A 21,867-nucleotide genomic window follows, 5' to 3' on the forward strand; every position below is an offset into this window, starting at 1 on the left:
ATAACATCACATCATATACACACATCCACCACCATACAACAGTTGGTGGTGGTAAAGTAGTGGTAGGTGGTGGCAGCCAGCACCTCATGGTGGTGGCAGTGGGTTTTTGGCCAAAAATACACACATCACACACTATAAATATAAAAAACAACCACTAAGCTCTAACATACGCCCATTCAGCCACGTCTAAGTCGGCAGACGTTGCCGGAAAAACACACCACAACGTCCCCTCATGGCCACCGACGGCGGTAGTAACGATTCCGGTGTCACACCCACAAAAGAACGAGAGAAAAGGAGGAATGATAGGTTGGGGGTAACTTATTGAGCATTCCCAGTGGCTCACGACTTGCACAACGATGGCACAGTAGGTTTTTCCCCGGTCCTCCATGGTTCTTCGGCTGCCCATGACGTCTCTAGCTGACAGCGGTGATGTGGTGGCATTCTAATGGCGAAATAACTGCTGGTGGCCTCATCTGATCGAAAAAACGAACGAGAAGGAGGTGGCAGCTATGAGGCTTCTTATGAGGGTGGCGGCTACTGAAAGGTGCCCTTAGAGTTAAGGTTACTCGACTTCTCTTCATGAAACGGGAAAGAATGAGCACCGGGTCTAAACTTGTGTCCCATCCAAACATTTGCCCATTATGCCAATATTAGTCCCTCATCCCAAAATCTTTTTTAATTTAAATCCGGAACTTACCCCTTTAGCCCATGTCTCCAAAAGTGCTTTCATAATAGGTCCCGAAATTACCAATCAACCCCTTAAGCCTTCAAATCTTTTCAATTTAAGTCCATTAATTACCAAACACACTCTGATTTCTGAAATCCTTTTCAAATTAATTCCAAAACTTACACTTTTAACCCCTAACTTCTAAAATTATAACAATTAACCCTTGAGACCAAAACCTTGCTATATTATTATTATTAATTTTAGGGATACTATTATTCGTGAATTTATCTATTTATTTATTAAATAAACAGGGCGTTACAAAGTGTTATTGACTTTTCAAGATACATCATTGGATACAAATGTCATATTTTTCAACTAATACAATTTGTTAATGAATCTATAGTCGTTAACATCATGATCTTAAGATTCTAGAAGCAAAAAATGATCCCAATCACACAATTTTATATGAGGAAAGTCTATATCAGATCTTAGGATCCTAACTAGGATCATATGATCTTATCCCGATCTAATCCCATATTTTTTTAGTTTTAATTATGTAGTCAAGCCTCAAAATTAGTCCATTCTACTAGAAATAGAAAACGATCATCGTTATAAGATTACCACTTTTTCCATTTATATTGAAATATGCAGATCATTTTGGCACTCATGATACTCCCTTTGTGATTGTATGCTTTTAGTTGTACATGGTTATGATGTTCTTGTTTCTTTTTCTGCTTAAGACATTTTATTCCTAATTTTTTCAATTTATAGTAACTAGAATTATAGCTTATGATTAAGAAGTTAAATTTAAGTACACCATCGATGTATTATTTAACATCAAGTTATAATGGGTACATCAAGAACAAATATTTGTCAGAAAATTTGATAACTATAGTTTATTTTGGTAGAATCTTCCAATCTCGATCTGATTGTTAGTATATTTCACATCAATGTAACACAGTCTTAAAAACAAATATATATATATATATATATATATATATATATATATATATATATATATATATATATATATATATATATATATATATGTTAGGTCTCGTTTGATAGTTTTTGTCTGGGAAAGTGTTGTCTCGTAAAGTGCTGTCTGGGAAAGTTTTCTGACTGGGAAAGAAACCATGTTGTTTGATTGTACATCTGATTGACTGTGTCGAATGATGGAAAATGACCCGACTTATGTCCGATAGTGGTGGGATGGATGAGATTTTTTTAAATAAATTAGGATGGTGGTGGTATTGTCCAAAAAAAAAAAAGAATTAATCCAATAAAAATAAATTTTAAAAAAATTAACTAAAAGAAATTAATAATCCAATAAAATAATATTTATTAATATACAAACATTATATATTATAAATAATATTTATGAATATATAATAATCCAATAAAAATAATTAATCCATAAAAAGGAAATATCTAAAAAAAGAATTATTTTGAAATTAATAATCCAATAAAATAATATTTATTAATATATATATATATATATATATATATATATATATATATTATATTGAAATAATATTTCTTAATACAAAATAACACATTAAAAAAAGTATTAGTTCAATAAAAAATAAATTAAAAAAAATTAATAATTCAAGAAAGAAAGAAAGGGGTGAGATTTGGTGCATAATTGTCTTTCCAGCCCATTCAGCTAGAAATATTTGATTTTGGGGCTTTTTGGAAAAGATATATTTTACCGGGAAAGACCCATTTTTTTTTGTACAAATCAAATTGTCTTTCCGGTTCATTCAGTCAAAAATATCTGTTTGGACATGGAAAGATGTGTATCAAACAGGGCCTTAGAGTCTCCCTCTCTTCATAAGGGTTCTCTTAGAGACACAATATTGGACTATACATATATCATACATGGTATTAGAGCTAGCATCTCGCATCCCGTGACTTAACACATCCTCTTCTATCACTACCGAGCATCCGTCTTTGAAGGAGAGAGTTGGTTGGATCTTATATCGGTGTGAGACGTTCTTATAAGTGGATATATGTCACAGTCACTCATCTCCATAAGAGCTCTTTTAAATGGAAAGACAATCTTACACTCTACATATATTTTAAACTGATCTAAACTGATCTTACGGTCACGATCTTAATAAAAATAAAATAATCTTAAGTAAGATCCCGATCCTGAAAACATTGAATGAATGTGACATGAATCTTATTACGAGTTGCGTAGTTGTTGATTTTGGGTTCTGTTTTCAAAATTTTCAAAGCTTTTTCATTCTAATTTGACTTCACTTTATAATTTTATGTTTGTTGGTTTAGATTTTTATCTTGATTTTTTCATTAAATTTATGCTTGTATATTTAGGTTTCTTAAATACTAAATCAAAATAAAAACAAAAAGAGAACGTCTAATTTAAGTTGTAGTAGTCGGAGGTTAAAGAAACATGAAAGAAAACAATCAAAATTTCGTCCGCATTACTCATGATAGGTGATTAAGAGATAACCAATAATTCACACTTGTTATCAAATTCATGATCAAATAGATAAAGTTAACTTTTCATCCAAAAAATACAACACATGAAAGTTTTGGACTAAACATGTAAAATGAGCAATGACTCACTTATAAAATATGTAGTTTCCTGTTTATGTTATTAATTCATTCCAATTTTGGGAACTAGATATCAACGCCTAAAGATCAATGGCAGTTTCTACCCAACAGATCGCAACAAGTGTGGCTGAACCATGGCGAGACCTTAGAGGCAAGACTGTGATGGTTACCGGTGCATCCTCAGGTATTGGCTGGGAGTTGTGTATCGACTTAGCCAATGCTGGTTGCAAGATCATTGCTGCTGCACGTCGAACTAACAAACTCAAGGCTCTATGCCATGAAATTAACAACATGCAAATCTCTAATGTTCATGCAAACGAAGGTGACGCCATTACGCATGATGTCTTGGCAGTGGCACTTGAGCTTGATATCTGTGCCGATGGTCCTACCATCGAAGCCGCTGTGCAAAAGGCTTGGTCGGCTTTTGGCTGCATCCATGTTTTGATCAACAACGCCGGTATTAGAGGTAACTTCAAATTCTTGTTAGTCTTTCCTATTATGTGAGGTTAATTTTTTTTAAGAACTATCTTGTGGTAATCTATGTTCAAATAAAAGTAAAAGTAAAAGTAATTCATGAGTCTGTTCTTCTATCAATCGTGAATATTGAAGAGTGTGAATACAAAAGTTTTATTTTTATTTTGTAACAGTGTTTGAATACAAAAGTTAGTGTAAAAAACCCTATTTAAAAGAATTAAAAATGCAATCGTATATATAAGTTAGTCTGTTCTTCTGCATTTTGCCCATTCAAATATATAAGTTTACTAGGTCTAATAAAACATTATTTATAATTCGAAATTGTAATCACTAATCAAATTTTTGCAAAAAAATTTATTAACAAAATTTAATAATTATATTATTATATTATAACATCATTCACTTCAAATAAACCCATAGAAATTAATACTTGATTCAAAACAACTAAAAATAAAATTAATACTTGATTAAAAATTATTAGTACATAAAAGCATTCATTTCTCATATGTGGGTCATGTGACAAAACAATATAACCATGCATACTTGATTCAAAACAATTAAAAATGCAATCGTATCACTTGTCGTTTAGGACCACCCAAGATTGAGATTGGTTCTATTTGATGCTGTATTAATACATGTTCTTTACTCTTTCAGTTATTTAACCCCCTGTGCATACTCAATCAAGATGCAAAGACACTAAATATTAGTGTAGATTTGCCACACTAGCTTTCCTAACCTTTTCCAATCAAAATATCATATGCAAATCAAACATATATTTAGCATATATTATATTAGCAACAAAAAATAGTTTAGATTTTGACAACTTTGGAAAATAGTCATTGCAAATGAAACTTGTGTTAGATACGGAAGTAATAAAGTGGTTTGGATTCTGTGGACAAAATTGGTATTGATCTTGTTTAAAAGCTAGATTTTTCATCTGGACAAAACTGCCCTTGGTTGTTTTGGTCTTAAGCCTCCCAATACATTTAGGTGTAGTTTTCATTTGGCATGTTCAACTAAGACCGATTAAAACTTGCACTCACTTTCTTTAATTTCCGCATTTCCCGTCCAATTGCAATTTTACTTATGAAATATATGTATTAAAGGAACTATTAAAATAGAAGTTTATCCTTCAAAAATTTAGCTTATAGCTATTATTAATATCGTTCATAAAGTCATATACTCGTATGCACACGACTTTATAAATAATATTAATAACTATAAATTGGTTACAGTATAGATAATTATGTATAATAATGATAGTGAAAAAAACGAAGTGGAAAAAACCACTTTTGGTGACCGAAAAATCGAAAAATAAGAAAAATCTATAGCAAATCCGTATGTAATTAACTACGGACTAGTTACGGATATGTCTTATTTTCGATTTTTCGGTCACCAAACGTCACTTTTTCCGCTTCGTTTTTCATACCTCAATTATACATGATTATCTGTATTTTCAATAACTTATAGCTATTAATACCGTTCATAAAATCGTATGCAGCTTCGGGATACATTACTCATTTAATGGTTTAATATTGTAATATCTATTAATATTTTCGATTTTTGATAAGCATACATGTAGTCACATACACACATACATAAACATAAACATAGACATACACATACACATTCAAATACATACACATACACATATGTACTTACATAGATACATAAATACTCAAATACATACACACATATATACACATACACATACACATACACATTCAAATACACACACATACATATACATACACACACATACATACATACATGTATACATACATACATATACATACGCACACACACATACATACATAACATACATACATACATACATACATACATATACATACACACACACCCACATACATACATACATACATACATACATACATACATACATACATACATACACATACGGTGACATCCTCAATTTCACGGTCAGAAAATACCAATTTGTTTATGCTTTGTTTTATAAATCAGAGTAACCGTTTAAAGAAAACAGTTGCGGAATTTGTTCCCAAAACAAAATATGATAAGAATTTATCAACGCATTTCTTTACAAAAATGTATTTTCATTAAATAACAAAATCTCGAGATGTCATGTTCTGATACAGACCAAAAGCATAAATAATATAATTACAACAGTTATTTATAACTACTGATCTATAATCCAAAATCTCTCGTCAAGTCCACCAACTTATACTCTTGTGCCATTACCTGTAATGCAAAGAAAACTGAGTAGGTCAGGCTTGGGAGCCTGGTGAGCATATAGGGTTTTCAACCCACAATATTATATCTTATATATATATATATATATATATATATATATATATATATATATATATATATTCAATCATCAAACGATCATTCCGATTACCCATCCAATTATCTTTCTTACTCTTAAGGGCCTACCCTAAGAGTCATCTATTCGTTTACTCCGTATTAGACACTAAGACAATAGCTGCCATGATTCTTTATTAGACACTAAGACAATAGTTGCCAAGGTTCTTTCGTAAAGCACTGATTCCATAGCTGCTATGGTTCATTCATCGGGTACTAAATCCATAGCTACCAGTGTAGGTACTAAGTCAATAGCTATCATCGTCTATCTAACAGTACTAAATCCATAGCTACCAACGTTCCTCTATACGATACTAAATCCATAGTTACCAAGGTTCATCTATATACAATACTAAATCCATAGCTACTGAGGCTTATCTTTACAGTACTAAATCCATAGCTACCGAGGTTTATCTTTCGTCTCATCCTCAAACTCATCCTTCATCACACACCAACTATTTCGTCTACCCATGTTCTACCCAACATATTTGTAGAGATAAAATACATATACAGTTTAACTCATTTAAAACCTATATAAAACTTCAATTCCATGCCCATCTTAAGTAGACAAATAATATATAAACACATAGCACGTATTTCATAGCAAATACTTCGTATTTATGTGTTAGAAGAAAGTAACTACACACTCACCCAAACATATGCTTAATACATTCAAACAATACTTGTATTATACTCGTGTTTATGAAAGGGACTATACACCCACACGTATAAACAATTTTATATTATACACATAGCACGTATTTCATAGCAAATACCTAATATTTATGTGTTAGAAGAAAGAGACCACACACTTACTTGATCAGAAGATGATTGGATAAAACTACGGCTTGTAGAAGTAGTATTCTTCGATAGATCTGGAAGATCTTCACAAAAAACTGGGCTCCTCGCAGGCAGAACTTCGGCTCGAAAACTATTTTCTTCTCGGGATCTTCAGGCTTCAGGACTTGCTTTGGGTCTCGGGATGAAACCGGGGCTTCGGGGGTACTTCAGGATGACTGTAGAGGGTATCGCGAGTGAGAGAGAGGAGCTGGAGCAACCCAAACTCGCCTGGCCGTTCAAATCTATTTATAGCGCAAAATTTGACCTTGCCACGTTGTGGTACGGTTTACCACGTCGTGGTGGCTGGGTCGTCACTGCATGCGTCATTGCAAGTGGGTCTGACAAACTCCAGAGCTACTGTCATGTAGTGGTGGCTTACAGTTTTGGGGTTTCGCTCTCCGAACTTCAGAAATTCATAACTTTCGCATACGAACTCCGTTTTTGACGTTCTTTATATCGACATGTAGGTGAGAATATGATCTACAACTCTCGTTTGGACTCCGTTGGCTAGTTTTAATTTTATTTTTAATATATTATAAATATATTACTTTTGTATTATTTTTAGTAGGCCGGGACAGGAAAACTCCGTTATAAATTCATAACTTCTTCATCTGACATCCGTTTCCACCTATCTTTTTATCGTTTCACTACTATAGATGAGACCTTCAATTCTCATTTAGATTGTTTCGGCTAAAAATCACTCGATCTCAAATCAAGGATTCGGGCTGTATACTGCTAAGTCGAAACTTCTGAAAAATCATAACTTCCTCATACGAAGTCAAATTTGGGCGTTCTTTTTATGCACGCTTTCGGTTTAACGTATTCTACAACTTTTGTTTAGATCGCTAAGGCTAAATATTGCTCTAACGTAAATTCACTTTTTATGTCCTTCAGCGTCGTGCCGGTTCTATCATGAAACTTCGAGGGGTCATAACTTCTTCGTTATAACTCGGATTTCGGCGTTCTTTATATGCACGGAATCCTTGTAACATATACTACAACTTAGTTAAGATTACTCATTCTAAATAATCTTCCATCAAAAAAGTCATTTTTGACGCTTATCGTCTCTAAGTTGACTAGCCCGGATCTACGGGCGTGTAAAAATACGAATATACATATTCCCTTTATTATCATCATTTTTCATTATTTATAAATTAAACATAGATTATTTTACCTTACTGATATCTAAACGTAATTTTTTTTTCGTTTAATCGTTTGTTTGTATGTTGTAGACATTCGTTACAACTATTATATATTATTATAATGTTTATAAGTATTATTATTAATAGTACTATTAGTATGATTTTTAATTGTTGGTGTCGTAAATATGTAAGAAAAATGATCCAAAAAAATTAAGATTCGAATAACGAAAAATAATAATAATTGGAGCAATAATAATAATAATAATAATAATAATAATAATAATAATAATAATGAAACTTATTAAATTGTTGGTATTTCGTAGCTATTATGTAGCCATTTTATCCTATCGCTACTCCGTAGCTAATTACCTACGAATTTACTTCCGTTGCTAGTCCGTAGCTATTCTGTAGCTAATTACCAACAGAATACCTACAGATTAACATTTGTCATTATTTCGTAGGTATTATTTTACTAAATTAGGGTATCCCATTCTGTAGCTGATCTATAACTATGTCGTATGTAATTAGCTACCGAAATTTTCCGTAGCTATTTTCTATAGGAAAACTCTATGTTTTCTTGTATAATATTCATTTGAAATTTAAAATTAGAAAGTGGATGAAATGCCTTATGGCATAAGAGGCAATAGCAACAACCATGCATCGAACGGCAAAACAAAGTGACAAAGATAAGAGCTTTTGCAATTTTCAAACTTGCCAAATATGAATAAAAATCAAAAGAAAGACTCTTTCATTTTTTGATAAGGAATTGAATTTCAATAGCCTAAACAATAATAAAAAAATGAGATTAAAATGGGAAAGATCTTGGTTATACCCTTCTTTGTTAAATTTAATCCAATTGCAAGGCAAGATATAGGTTTTCTTCTTTCCTTTTAACCTTGTAATATCCATGTACATAAAGGAATAAGCCATTTGTCATTGATATATCCATCAACCTTCAATCATCAACAAAAAGATTAAAATAAGTAATTAATAGTTTAAACATGCGGAACAAAATTTCTAAATTAGATGCAAAAAACCAACCAGTGAAACAAGTAGTTTTAAGTTTGACCTAAAAATTAATGGTTACATAATTCAAACAACAAAATGTAAAAAAAAAACAAATACTATTAAATCATATGGCACCTACCTAGAATTCAAATATCAACAATGAAAGTTTACAAAGATAGATAGAGTATACAAAAAGAGATATACCAGATCTATGGTCATGGATGTGAGTAGCAGAGAACTCGACACCAGTGAGGGTCCCAAACCATAAAATATAAAACCCTAAATTGAGGTGGTGCGGTGGTGTTCGAAAGAAAGACAAAGAGTATGAAGTGGTAAGGTGGTGGTGGTGGGTCATGGTATGGTGTTACATTGGTTGTGGTGTGGTGTGGTGTTACGTAATGGTTTACCTGACAAGAATAAAATCGAAGTTCCCAAATTAGATCCATGCTTCCATTTGTTAGTCGCCGACTTAAAGACCCGCCGTTTAATCAGCCGGAAAAAGTCATTTCCATCATATCTCAGCGAGGGGTTTTTCATCAAGTGCCTAATTTGATTCTTTTATCATACAAAGAAATCTTTGAACTCTTCAATAAAATCCGCATAGTGTGAATTTGAGTTTCCATGGATGGACATATGAAAAAAAACACAATAAAGAGACACAATCATAACAAACTTCTTCTTGTTAGAAAACCCACATATCATTCATGTTCATTGAAAAATTATAAAATCGTTTATCTTCTATATATATATATATATATATATATATATATATATATAGAGAGAGAGAGAGAGAGAGAGAGAGAGAGAGAGAGAGATGGTGACTAAAAATGATAAAATCGCATACACTGAAAACTAAAAATTATAATAAATATGAAAACTAAGATGTTTACCAAAGGAGTAGAGTGAAGCAAGTAGTTGAAGGGGGCATGTCATTGATGGCGACCTTTAGGGTTTCTTTTAGAGGGAGGCACTTAGATGGAGTAAAGCGAAGAAAGATTGTAGAGATGGAGGAAGGCAATGGAGAACTTTGATAGAAAGACGCTAGAAAGATGACCATAAGTCTATACATTGATAAAAAAAAATTAAAAAAAAAGACCAGGAAGGGTGGAGCCTTAACTTGAATTGCAAGAGATAGTTGGAGAAGGCCGTTGTGGTTTATGAAGATGATTTTTGGCTGTGAAGGTGTTGATTAGGGATGACAACGGGTACAGGTATATCATGTTTCGTGTTCCCCATCCTCATCCTCATACCCAACCCTATCCGCATCGGGGATTAAAAATCTATCCCTATCCACATCCCAAATGGGGAATAGGGATCCCCAATGGGTAATCGGGTAGTTTTCCCCATTACAAAGTTTTGAAATTTTATGAAAAATAACATATAGTTATATATTAACCAACAAAACAAAAACTAATAGAAATAATATATAGCGCTATAATCACCGAGTCTATTTAGACATGAACAATAACATTCACGTTTAAAAATTAAAACAATTTTTTTTTGCAAAAAAAAAAAAAAAGTCTTCCAAAAATTACATGTTTGATTGTTGAAAAATCTTACTATGACTACTGACTTACTTACACTTATGCTTTATGATTTATGGATTGATTAAAAATAAAAACATAAATAATATATATATATATATATATATATATATATATATATATATATATATATATATATATATAACCATAGGGATCGGTTTTGGGTACGGCTATGGGTACCTGAAAGGTATAACCATCCCCGTGTGGTAATAATCATCCTCGTCCCCATCTCCAGTCAATCGGGAATTTACCCTGTCAGCTCGGATTAATGTTTCGGGTACCTATCAGGTATATGTTTGTTTTTGCCATCTTTAGTGGTGTTAGAAGCTGGGGATGACCAATTAAATTGGTTGAGATGCTATATCACGTTGATCTAACAAACTCAATTGGTTTTGACCAATTCAATTGGCTGAATTTGAGGGAATTTTTGTATAATTTTGACTAAATCAATTGTTAACGAGATAAGATTTCATTTTTCTGGAATGCTTAAAATTGTTATACGTGATGCATTAAGGTTTATATCTTTTAAAATTCAATATTTGAGGCTAAATGCTTATTAAGTTATAAAGTTATATATATATATATATATATATATATATATATATATATATATATATATATATATATATATATATATATATATATATATATTATACAAATAATAGAGCATTTATAAAAAATCATATATTAATAATAAAGATTACATCATAAATTTGAACAAAATAACCTTTTGGAGGTCAATTATATCAACATATCAACATGATAATAATAAATCCATGACAAAATTTTATCATATTTTTTTTATTCTTTTGACAATATAACGTGTCGCATACCATATAGAATCGACAAATACATGATATTGTCTTAATAATGTTCTGGCATATATTATCATAAAATAATAATCTGGTTTAGTTTATATTTAATTATGATCGGTTCTAAGAATTCAAATACCCAGCACGAACAGAAAAAAAGGTCTTTAGACCCTAACATGTAACAAATATATATATATATATATATATATATATATATATATATATATATATATATATATATATATATATATATATATATATATAAAAGAAAAAACCCTTTAAGCCTTTAAGCGCTTAAAGATGTTTTTAGGGATGTTCTTCACTTTACTCTTTCATGTGTTAATGTCCCCCCCCCCCCCCCCCCCCCCCCCCCCCAAATAAAAATGGACATATATGAAGATGGAAATGATCAGCAAGAAACATCCCTCAACATCTAACAACTACATCATGGAAATGATCAGATCCTAGAATCCATCAAACTCTTGGGGCTTCATATTGTCAAAGTACCGATACTGGAAGGATTTTCCTGTGCCAATCCCCGCAATGCCGACGACCACGGTAGCTCCAACAACAGTCTTAGAAAGTGCATCGTATCGGTCATCAATGAACTCCATCATGGCATTCTTGAGAGACCCAAACAACTCCAGTATTTGCTCTCGAACAATAGAAACAACCTCAACATGAATCATCTCCCTAACATGGTCCTCAGTAAACCCTGGCCTATCCTAGCTACTCGCTCTTGCTCTTGATCTAGATCCTGACTCAAATCATCTCGTAACCACCATACTGAAAATAAACCTTAAAATATCAGATGATGCGCATATCATATCATATGAGTTATTCCAACAACAAAACCCTAAGGGTTGTGAGTTCCTCACTACACATATATGTCTTGTGCTTCTAGTAGTACAGACTCATACTACCTTCCCTACCTACCTGTACTTGTCTTAGAAGATCATCATAATAAACCCTAATAGCACACACTCGAATACACATACATCTTATTCTCACTTCATTGAGAAAGGCTACATATTCCTCAAGTGGCCGGCTGACCCCACATAACTCCTCCATGAAACTTCCACCAACCCTGCAACGCTTGTGTATGCTAATCATATATAACATTGGACTCCATAGAAAATCGAATACTTGATGCAACCCTAAGCCCAGAACCAGACAATGAATAGGAAATAAGGACAAATCAAACATTCTCATGCTATAAAATCTTAGGTATGTACATTTTTTTATGGATACACTAAGCAATTATAGTAATGATATCAATTTCATTCAAAAGTTACTGTAGGCTATCAGACATCATATAGTCAGACAATTATATCATGCAATTCCTTAAGATCCCTAGCCTATCACTAGCATGTTTTTCTATCATAAACATAATATCAGATAACTATGTGGTAACTTGGGGTATACTTACTGGCTTCGGTTAATCGTACACATCGTATCCTTCTTTGGTTACTTTTAAACAATTGAAAATCATTTTTAAAACTTTTCACTTCCTTAGTTTGAGCCTGGGTTCACACGAATGTTTCTCAAATTCGCTCAAACCAATGCTCTAATACCAACTTGTATCACCTAAAAAATCACACAAAAAAATAACTTTCCAAAACAACCCATTTATTAAAAAGAAGTGTTTACATAACCATTGTTTCTAAAACATATTAAAAATCAAAGTCTCCCAAGATGAACAACATAAAACCAAGGATGTGTATGGTCACGCTTTCACCTTGCCACGATCCTCAGAAGTATCTAAAACAAAATTGAAACTGTAAGCCAATGCTTAGTGAGTTCCCCAAAGTACCACCATTTATACATAACAAACAACATCATGGATACAGAGCCTTCAGCATGACTGGAGCGTCTATCTGGAACACTCTTTGGGCATTTTGGCTTGATGTCCACCTCACAGACATTCAGTTTATGCCGACCTCCCTGTGTATCTTGACCGTCTTACTAAACAAAGACTGCCTCAACCCAGTATACCATCACATATCAACATATACCATAACAATCAATAGCTAGCATGTATATGTAGTCATACAGATCTAACAGATCACTACAACATAGCAACATCCTATATACTAGGATACAGATCTCACAAATCACTACAACATAACAACATACGGTAAAACCAGGATATCAATCCAATGGGTCAGCCTTGGTGCCTTCGACCCATAAGTATAGTAACGAAAACTCACCTCACAGTCTGAATGCATTCTGAATAAATCTCTGCTCCAACAACTAGCTCAATCCAAATCCTAAATGTCAAAACATTTCCCATTCTAAATTAATAACATTTTCCTAGAATACCCTTGGTCAAAAAAGGTCAAAATCCACAAGCTAACCGGGTCAACAAAGATAAGTCGACTCTGTCGAGTTGACTCAGGCTTCGTACACGGTGTGTACTCTGGAGGTATGCAAGGGGTACTCGATGTCCGAGGGATCGGGGCCAAAACTGTGTATGCGCATTATACTATTTGCACGCTCAACGTACATAACAACTTCCTTGTTAACCGATTTAGAGCTTAATACTCCAACTTAACACTTCTAAATGCAGATCCAAGTCCTAAATAACATTTTTGACCATAAAGTTTCCAACTTTGTGGTCTTGCATGGATCAAAAAGTCTTAAAATCAAAAACGCCAACCACTTAACCCATTAAGACCTCAAAATACATGCATGGAAGGAAAGTTATGATCAAGACTACATTTTTATGCTTCTAATCACCTCAAATTGACTGAAAGGATAACCTAAATAGATTAGCGTAGCTCATACTCACAATATCCAAACAATGGGACCAAAAGGACACAAACTCCATGGCTAACTTAGATCTATACATAGAATCATCAAGTTCATAACTTTATACCTCAAAATGGATATTGAAAGTGAGGTGTTCCTAGATCTAAAAGGCCTTGATCTCCCAAGATGATGCTTCTTTCTTCACCTTGCTTCAAAAGCACCAAACACACTCACTTTTTCAGCTCAAATGATCACACACAAGGGTTTAGGGTTTCAAAGGATGAAATGATGGTTGGAGGTTGAACGGGAAAAGAGGAATGAAGAGTTAATGATGCTTATACATGGACCAAACCCTATAAATTAGGGTTTTAGGTTTCATTACGTATACCCTGTGTATGTAGTGTGTACATCCGACGTACAAAACGTACTACTTCTTGTCTAAAATTACCAAAATGCCACTAGGGGCCTTTTTGCACTTTTCTCATACTCAAGGAGTAAAACTTTATATTTATTCAAACAAAAGGCTGAAATTGAAATTACTTCAACATTGAGATGTTACAAGAGCAAAAGTGAGCTGAAACGTATAGGATAATCACATAAAGCAAGCAAAATTAGCATGTTAAAAATTCAGCATATTATAACACTAAAATAACAAACTAAACTAAGGTTATACTAAAATATTGGCTTCGCATTGGTTATGACTAACACCCAAGTGTTTCAAACGTATGTAAATGAATAAAATAAGCCACATAGATACAACAAATTACCTTTGGCCACAAATATAATATCTTTGCACATTAGGTTAACATTTCATCATATTCGTTATCAAACAATTGGCCGTTGAGTTCCTTAATCAAAAAGTACCTATAATTACATAAAATTGTCTCATTTAAACTTCCTTGTCGAAGGAAATTGATTCTGGAATATATATATATATATATATATATATATATATATATATATATATATATATATATATATATATATATATATATATATATATATATATATGATCAAATGAGAACACCTAAAAGGTTGAGAACGCGAGAACAATTCTGGATCAATCAATATATAAGGGTATATTAGTAATTGAATATTTTAATTAAATTAAAATAAAATAAAAATAAAATAAAAATCAATCTAAATCCCTTAAATTTAGGACCAGTTACCAAAAAAGAAATAAACATTCGATTTTTTTTTCTTATTAATGGGATATAAAAAAACATTTTTACCAAACTTTATTTTAAAATTTAAAATATTTTTTTTTCTTAAAACTTCATTTTTTTCCTCCTATTTTACGTTTTTTGTGTTAAAAAAAATGAATATAAGTTGAACCCCAAATTAATATATTTGTATTCATAATTGATTTTTTTTAAAAGAAACTTGTTACTGCTCCAATCACTAATGAATACACATCAATTTACAAGTAATCAAATTCTTTTTTTTAATCAACTAGAAATAAAAATTGTGTAAAAACTATCATTTCTTCATAAAAAGAATACATCTAATCATAAATAAATACACTCATTAACACATGATTACAGTGTTCTTCACAAATGAATAAACTGCTATTAACAAATGAGTACGCTATTATTCAGAGTTGAATACCTCTAATCATAAATAAATACATTCGTTCACACATGAATGGACTGCTAATCACAAATGAATACACTACTATTCATAAATAAATATGCATTCTAACATAAATGAATTTATCAAAATATAATATAACTTACATCTAAAAAATACAGAACATAATAGCTCAAATTCTTCACTTTCATCTTCTCAAACAAATCCAAAGGATCTCAACAAAACCCATTTGGAAGAACTCTCAGAACCTTCAAAGTCAGTTCAAAACTTTCTCTCGCATCTCTCTGATTAGCAATAATGCACTTGATATCGATAATGTTTTTTTACCTTTGTCGAGAAGCTACCACCAGGACCCTCGTTCCTCTCCTCTAACTTCCTATTGTTAACCAATTCCATCCAAGAGCTCGTCCCAATCATCATAAATCTTAAATTAAAACATGGAACACTGGTCACTCTTTCTATTGGTTCTCGTCAACTTATCTTTGTCGGCAACCAAGATCTCGCCCACCAACTCCTCATCCAGTGAGACTCAGGCTTCTCTGGCCGCCCTAGCACCTTGGCGACTCTCAACATCACCTCAGCCTCGTACTACCCTAGTTGGAGGGTCCTTCGTCGCAATCTTGCCACTGAGATCCTACAACCCTCCTGCGTGAAGTCCTATTCCTTGGCTCGCAAGTGGGCCCTTCAAACCCTTATTGGTTGCTTGCAGCAGCAGTCACATATATAATTGTTGTGTGATGATGACGGTAGCGGTTGTGTTGTTGGCGGATTCGACAATCACGATGGTAGTGGTGGTGTTTTTTGTCTTGTGTGGCGGCTAGGTTGAAGAAAACTCAAAAGATCGGCAGTGGAGAGATGAGAGGGAAGAGCCATACGTTTTTTTAGTGTTGGCTTCCATCAATTAGGGTTTAAAGGAAACGAGAGAGAGAGAGAGAGAGAGAGAGAGATTTTAGGAGCTGATAAAAAGATAGAACCTAATGACTATAGTACCCTTTTAGTTAATTAAGAAGTTACAATTTAATCCTATGATTTTCAGAATTTATATAAATGTCCCGTTAATATTAACCTTTGATTTTAAAATTTGGAGAGCCTAGATCTGTTCTCGCGTTCTCAACCTTTTAGGTGTTTTCATTTGATCCTATTCCTATATATATATATATATATATATATATATATATATATATATATATATATATATATATATATATATATATATATATATATATATATATATATATATTGGCTAATTAAAGAATTAATAGCAACCTAAAAGAATGAATTAGACCAAACCTCAATAGCCCACATTGCCATAAAAAATTTACAGAAAGAAGTATGGAAAATAAAAGGGTGTGCCAATGTTTTGTTCTATTTCTGCCATGTGAGAAAAATAAAGAGGCGTCGTCCCCATCGCCATTTGAAGAGACTGCTTGCTCGATGATGCTGATCAATTCTACCCTCATAATTTTATGTGTACAGTCCCAGACATAATCACAAAAATAGTCCAGGGTGCCTTTTATTAGAGACGACCGAAAAACAAAATCAGGATTGAAGTTTGGTATATTTCAGGGAGTAAAAGCGTCGGTTAATCTTTTAAAAGACCTTATATTTTATGTTTTTTTCCGGATTAAACCTCAATTTTTTTTTTTGTGAAAAAGAACTTACATTTTTTCATTTTTCTGATCTACATGTTTTAGTCATTTTTCTATAGACAAAAAGTTGCAAAATGTGAAGGTTTTTTAGGAAAATTTAGAAGGTTGAGAGTTTTCTTTTGAGAAAAAAAGAGACAAAGTTGAGGGTTTTTTAAAAAAAAAATGAAAAAATACAAGGTCGATTTTATGAAAAAAAGAGATAAATATTAGGTTTAATCGAAAAAAAACCCCAAAAAATACAAGTTATTTTAACATAAATGTAAGTTGTTTAATTTGTTTTAGTGATAAATTGTACACCATCATCACATAATTTCAACCTTTTGAATTTTGTGCTTGAATGGTTTTTCAAAAGACGAGAATTCAGATTTATATGTTCATGGTTTGAATTCATTAAGAGCAACACGACTCGTATACCACCTGTTAATTAATTTTAAGAAATCATTTATGTCTCATTCATTTTAAGAAATAATTTATGTCTCATTCATTAAGAGCAACTTGACCGGTTAACTAGGTTACATGCTGACGTGACATGATGACGTGTCAGTTTTGATGATGTGGCATGCTGATGTGTCAAAATTGATTTTTTTTTTCCACAAAAAACATTAAGTTTTCACTTTTTTTTTTTTCGATTTTGAAAGTAAGTTTAATTTTTATTCCAATTTTAACACTATGTTTTTTTTGTTCCAATCGAACATCATTTATCAAACTTTGTTCATTTTTGTTTTTTTTTTTTCATTTGAAACTGTATAAATATATTTTTTATTACATTTTAAATCGTATAAACATATTTTTTTCGTTTAAAAACCACATTTTTATTTAAATACAAGGTGTTTTTTTTTCTTACATTCAAAGCATTAGTTATATCATGAGAATCAAACTAACCATAAGCTTCTAATAAGATGTAAAAATTCGATGGGTTGCAAACTTGATATCCGAGTTTTGATCAACTACACACCTCCAAACCTCCAAACACATTTTAAAGTTCCATATTTAATATAAAATTCAAATATTTATATGGTTTCAAATAGAAAATTGTCAACATTGAACAAAATTGGAAAAAAATGATGTTCGATTTGGAACAAAAAAACAGTGTCAAAGTTGAAAGAAAAAATTAAACTTAGTGTCAAATCGAAAAAAAATGAAAACTTAGTGTTTTTTGTGAGAAAAAAAAATCAATTTTGACACGTCAGCATACCACGTCATCATGCCATGTCAGCATGTAACTTGATTAACCGCTCAAGTGGTCAGAATTGTAACAAATTAAAAAACACAGTGTCAAAATTGACAAAAAAAAAACACGGTGTCAAAATCGAATTTTTTTGTAATAAGAGTGTTTTTTGTGCCATTTATCCATTTTTTATTGATGTTGTTTGAGATTTATTTCTCTAATACCATTATAGAAAAAAAAAATTTCAAAATTAATATTGTCCGTATACTTTTTGTTAATTTTAAGGGTATTTTTATCGGATATATACACTAAAGTCTCAGTATTTTCATCAATTTGACAAAAAAGTCATAAACTTTATTTTTTTGACAACAAAGTTATAATTACCGGCAATTTTTGACATGTTTATCCTTTTTTTTTCGGTTACCCGGTAATTAGAACTTTACTCTAAAAAAATAAAGTTTAGTAATTTCTTGTCAAATCGTGAATTAGGACTTCACAGTAAAAAAAAATAAAGTTTAGGACTTTCTTGTCAAATCGTTGAAAATATTAGGACTTTAGTGTATATATATCTTTTTTTGTTAAAAATTTAATGGTATGATTGTCTTTAAGCATAAGAGTTATTGAAACCTATTCTGGTTAGATAGATCCTATTGGAATCCTTAACATTTGTTTCTTGTTAGATAGTTTTTTAATCTCAACAAACCAATATTGAAAAAATTAAGATAATCAAAAAAGAAAGAAAAAAATCAGGGTTGTGTTGGTTTTTTGCAATCATAAAAATGGAGAACTGAGAAACCAAAACTTTTTTTTGGCCTTCTTACTCCTTCTCCACAATTTGTCATCTCTTTTTAGTTCAAGATTTGACGGCGAACAAAAAAAAAGCTTTACAAGTATTCTTACCCTTTCTCGCTCTTTCTTTTGTATATGTTCCCTTGATCATGATTGTATCGGTAAAGATGATGATGATAAGAAAAACAACGGTGCTACTACGAAAATCATAAGTAATAGTTCTTGGGCTACGAAAATACACTAAAGTCTCAATATTTTCAACGATTTGACAAGAAAGTCTTAAACTTTATTTTTTTGACAGTAAAATCTTAATTTACGATTTCACAAGAAAATCATACACTTTATTTTTTTGACAGTAAAGTCCTAATTACCAGATAATCGGAAAAACGCTAAACATGTCAGAAACTACCGGTAATTAAGACTTTCTTATCTAAAAAATAAAGTTTAAGGGTATTTCCAACCCACCTCCAAACTCCATTTCTTTCCCCATTTCCTACCCAATTCTTCTCCAACCCTATCCCATTTTCACCTCCATTTTTGGAGATATGAATAGTATTCCTCCATATATGGGGGAATAATATTTATATTTCAAAAAATAGAGGTGAAGTTTGGTTGTTAATTTTAGTCCCTCTCATTTTTATTTTATACAATTTTAGTTTATTTTATCTACTAATTATAATTTAAATACATATTTAATATTTATAAAATTATGTTACATACTAATTTATATTAATTAATCATAAATATATAGTTTAATTAGTAGAGTGGTGTATTTGACAATATATATATATATATATATATATATATATATATATATATATATATATATATATATAGATGTTATAAAAATGAAATATTCTAGGAATATACTTTTTGGGGTAAAAAATGGGGTAGAAAATGGAATAGGGTTGGAGATAAAACACTATTTACTTCATTTTTTACTCTATTTGTGGGGAAAAAATGAAGATTGGTTGGAGATGATATAAGACTTTCTTCTCATATTAATGAAAAGATTAGGACTTTAATGTATATATCCCTATTTTTATTTATAAAGTACCATCCTTAAACATAAAAACTATACTAAATGTAAATATGAAAAGTATGATAATCTCTAATAATATCTAATAATATATAAAAAGATTATTATATAGTGGTGATATATTCAAATCCATCTGTATTTTCATATTATATTTCAATTTGAAACATTGTATGAGTTGAGATTTAGATCCCCTATCTTTTTCGAATGTGAAGTGTCTCTCTCTATTAGAACTTTAGTTCTCCATAAAGTAGTTATAACTCTATGTTTAATGTAAAATAATTAAGATTTTAAGAAATTTATCTCAATCATCACTTACTTTTTCTTTGATGTTGCATAATTCATTTAGGTCCGGTAGAAAGTGCATTGGATTTATCTGAAGTAGATTGGGAAAAAACTTTTAGAACAAATCTTACAGGATCATGGTTAGTGTCAAAGTATGTTTCTCGTCATATGATTGCTTTCAATCAAGGAGGATCCATAATCAACATGTCTTCTATTTCGGGTCTTAATTGTACTCAATCTCCAGGAAGTATTGCATATAGTTGTTCTAAGTCTGCTTTTAATATCATGACACAAGTGATGTCTATGGAACTTGGAAACCACAAAATAAGGGTAAACTCAATATGTCCTGGCGTTTTTAAATCTGAGATTACGGAGGCACTCTTACAAAAGAAATGGTTAAAAGATGTGGTTTCAAAAATTATACCATTGAGAAATTTTGGCACTACCGATCCCGCTTTGACCACGTTGGTTAGATACCTAATCCATGACTCATCAAACTGCATCACCGGTAACATTTTTATTGTAGATGCAGGAACCACTTTAGTAAGTATACCGATTTTTTCGTCACTTTGAACATACACAGGTTCTGTGACGATATGTTGCCAAAAAACCTTTTATCGGCTTGCTTGTCAACTTATTATATGTAAGATGTTTGTTTTCTTAACATTTCTAATATGGTGTGCTTTGTTTTATTGCAATAATGTGAAATTGATTTATATGAGTAACTAGGATTTTTTTTCTACGCACGTTGCAGCAGGGACCTTTTATATATTATTTTTCAATGTAAAAGAAAAAATGATTTTGTAACAAAATTCATTTTATGTAAAAAATAGAAAAATCTGAAAAAGAATACATAAAAATGAAAAAGTATAGAAGCTTATAAAAATTACATAAATTTTGCTTATGTATAGAAGAATGATATTCAAGCATTATCATTTGTGATCCTGTAAAACAAATTTGTAGTGATTTATTAATCCTTCCTAACAAATAAAGAACCTATTCTTACATGTCATCTTCTCCTTACATTAGACACATTACATTTTCTAAGCATTTTTGTTTTAATGTATTTTCCACATGTATTTTTGTTATTTGTTCCAGTAGGTTTTATTTGACAACTCATTCAATTATTTATGCAAAATCAATATTAAAATCAATTAGAGTAATTGCCGTCAAAACTGTCGGCTACAAA

The 21,867-nt window shown here is 31.4% G+C and overlaps 1 protein-coding gene across 1 annotated transcript; it reads left to right on the forward strand.

The window, feature by feature from the left end:
• The first annotated feature begins 3,309 nt into the window (after positions 1 to 3,309).
• On the forward strand, positions 3,310 to 21,394 carry LOC145005200 (uncharacterized). The gene is made up of 2 exons (XM_078964256.1): positions 3,310 to 3,713; positions 20,743 to 21,394. The coding sequence occupies exons 1-2, from the start codon at positions 3,338 to 3,340 to the stop codon at positions 21,249 to 21,251; spliced, it is 885 nt and encodes a 294-aa protein (XP_078820382.1). The 5' UTR covers positions 3,310 to 3,337; the 3' UTR covers positions 21,252 to 21,394.
• The last annotated feature ends 473 nt before the right edge of the window (positions 21,395 to 21,867 follow it).

Source organism: Lactuca saligna, chromosome 7 (assembly GCF_052625555.1).
Source record: "Lactuca saligna cultivar CGN05327 chromosome 7, ASM5262555v1, whole genome shotgun sequence".
In the NCBI taxonomy this organism is placed as follows: Eukaryota; Viridiplantae; Streptophyta; class Magnoliopsida; order Asterales; family Asteraceae; genus Lactuca; species Lactuca saligna.

Bases quoted from the DNA above. Each gene is read 5' to 3' on its own strand.
- LOC145005200 (XM_078964256.1), top strand. From the start codon at position 3,338: ATGGCAGTTTCTACCCAACAGATCGCAACAAGTGTGGCTGAACCATGG. The intron at 3,714-20,742 runs GTAACTTCAAAT...TAATTCATTTAG, and splicing joins CAACAACGCCGGTATTAGAG to GTCCGGTAGAAAGTGCATTG.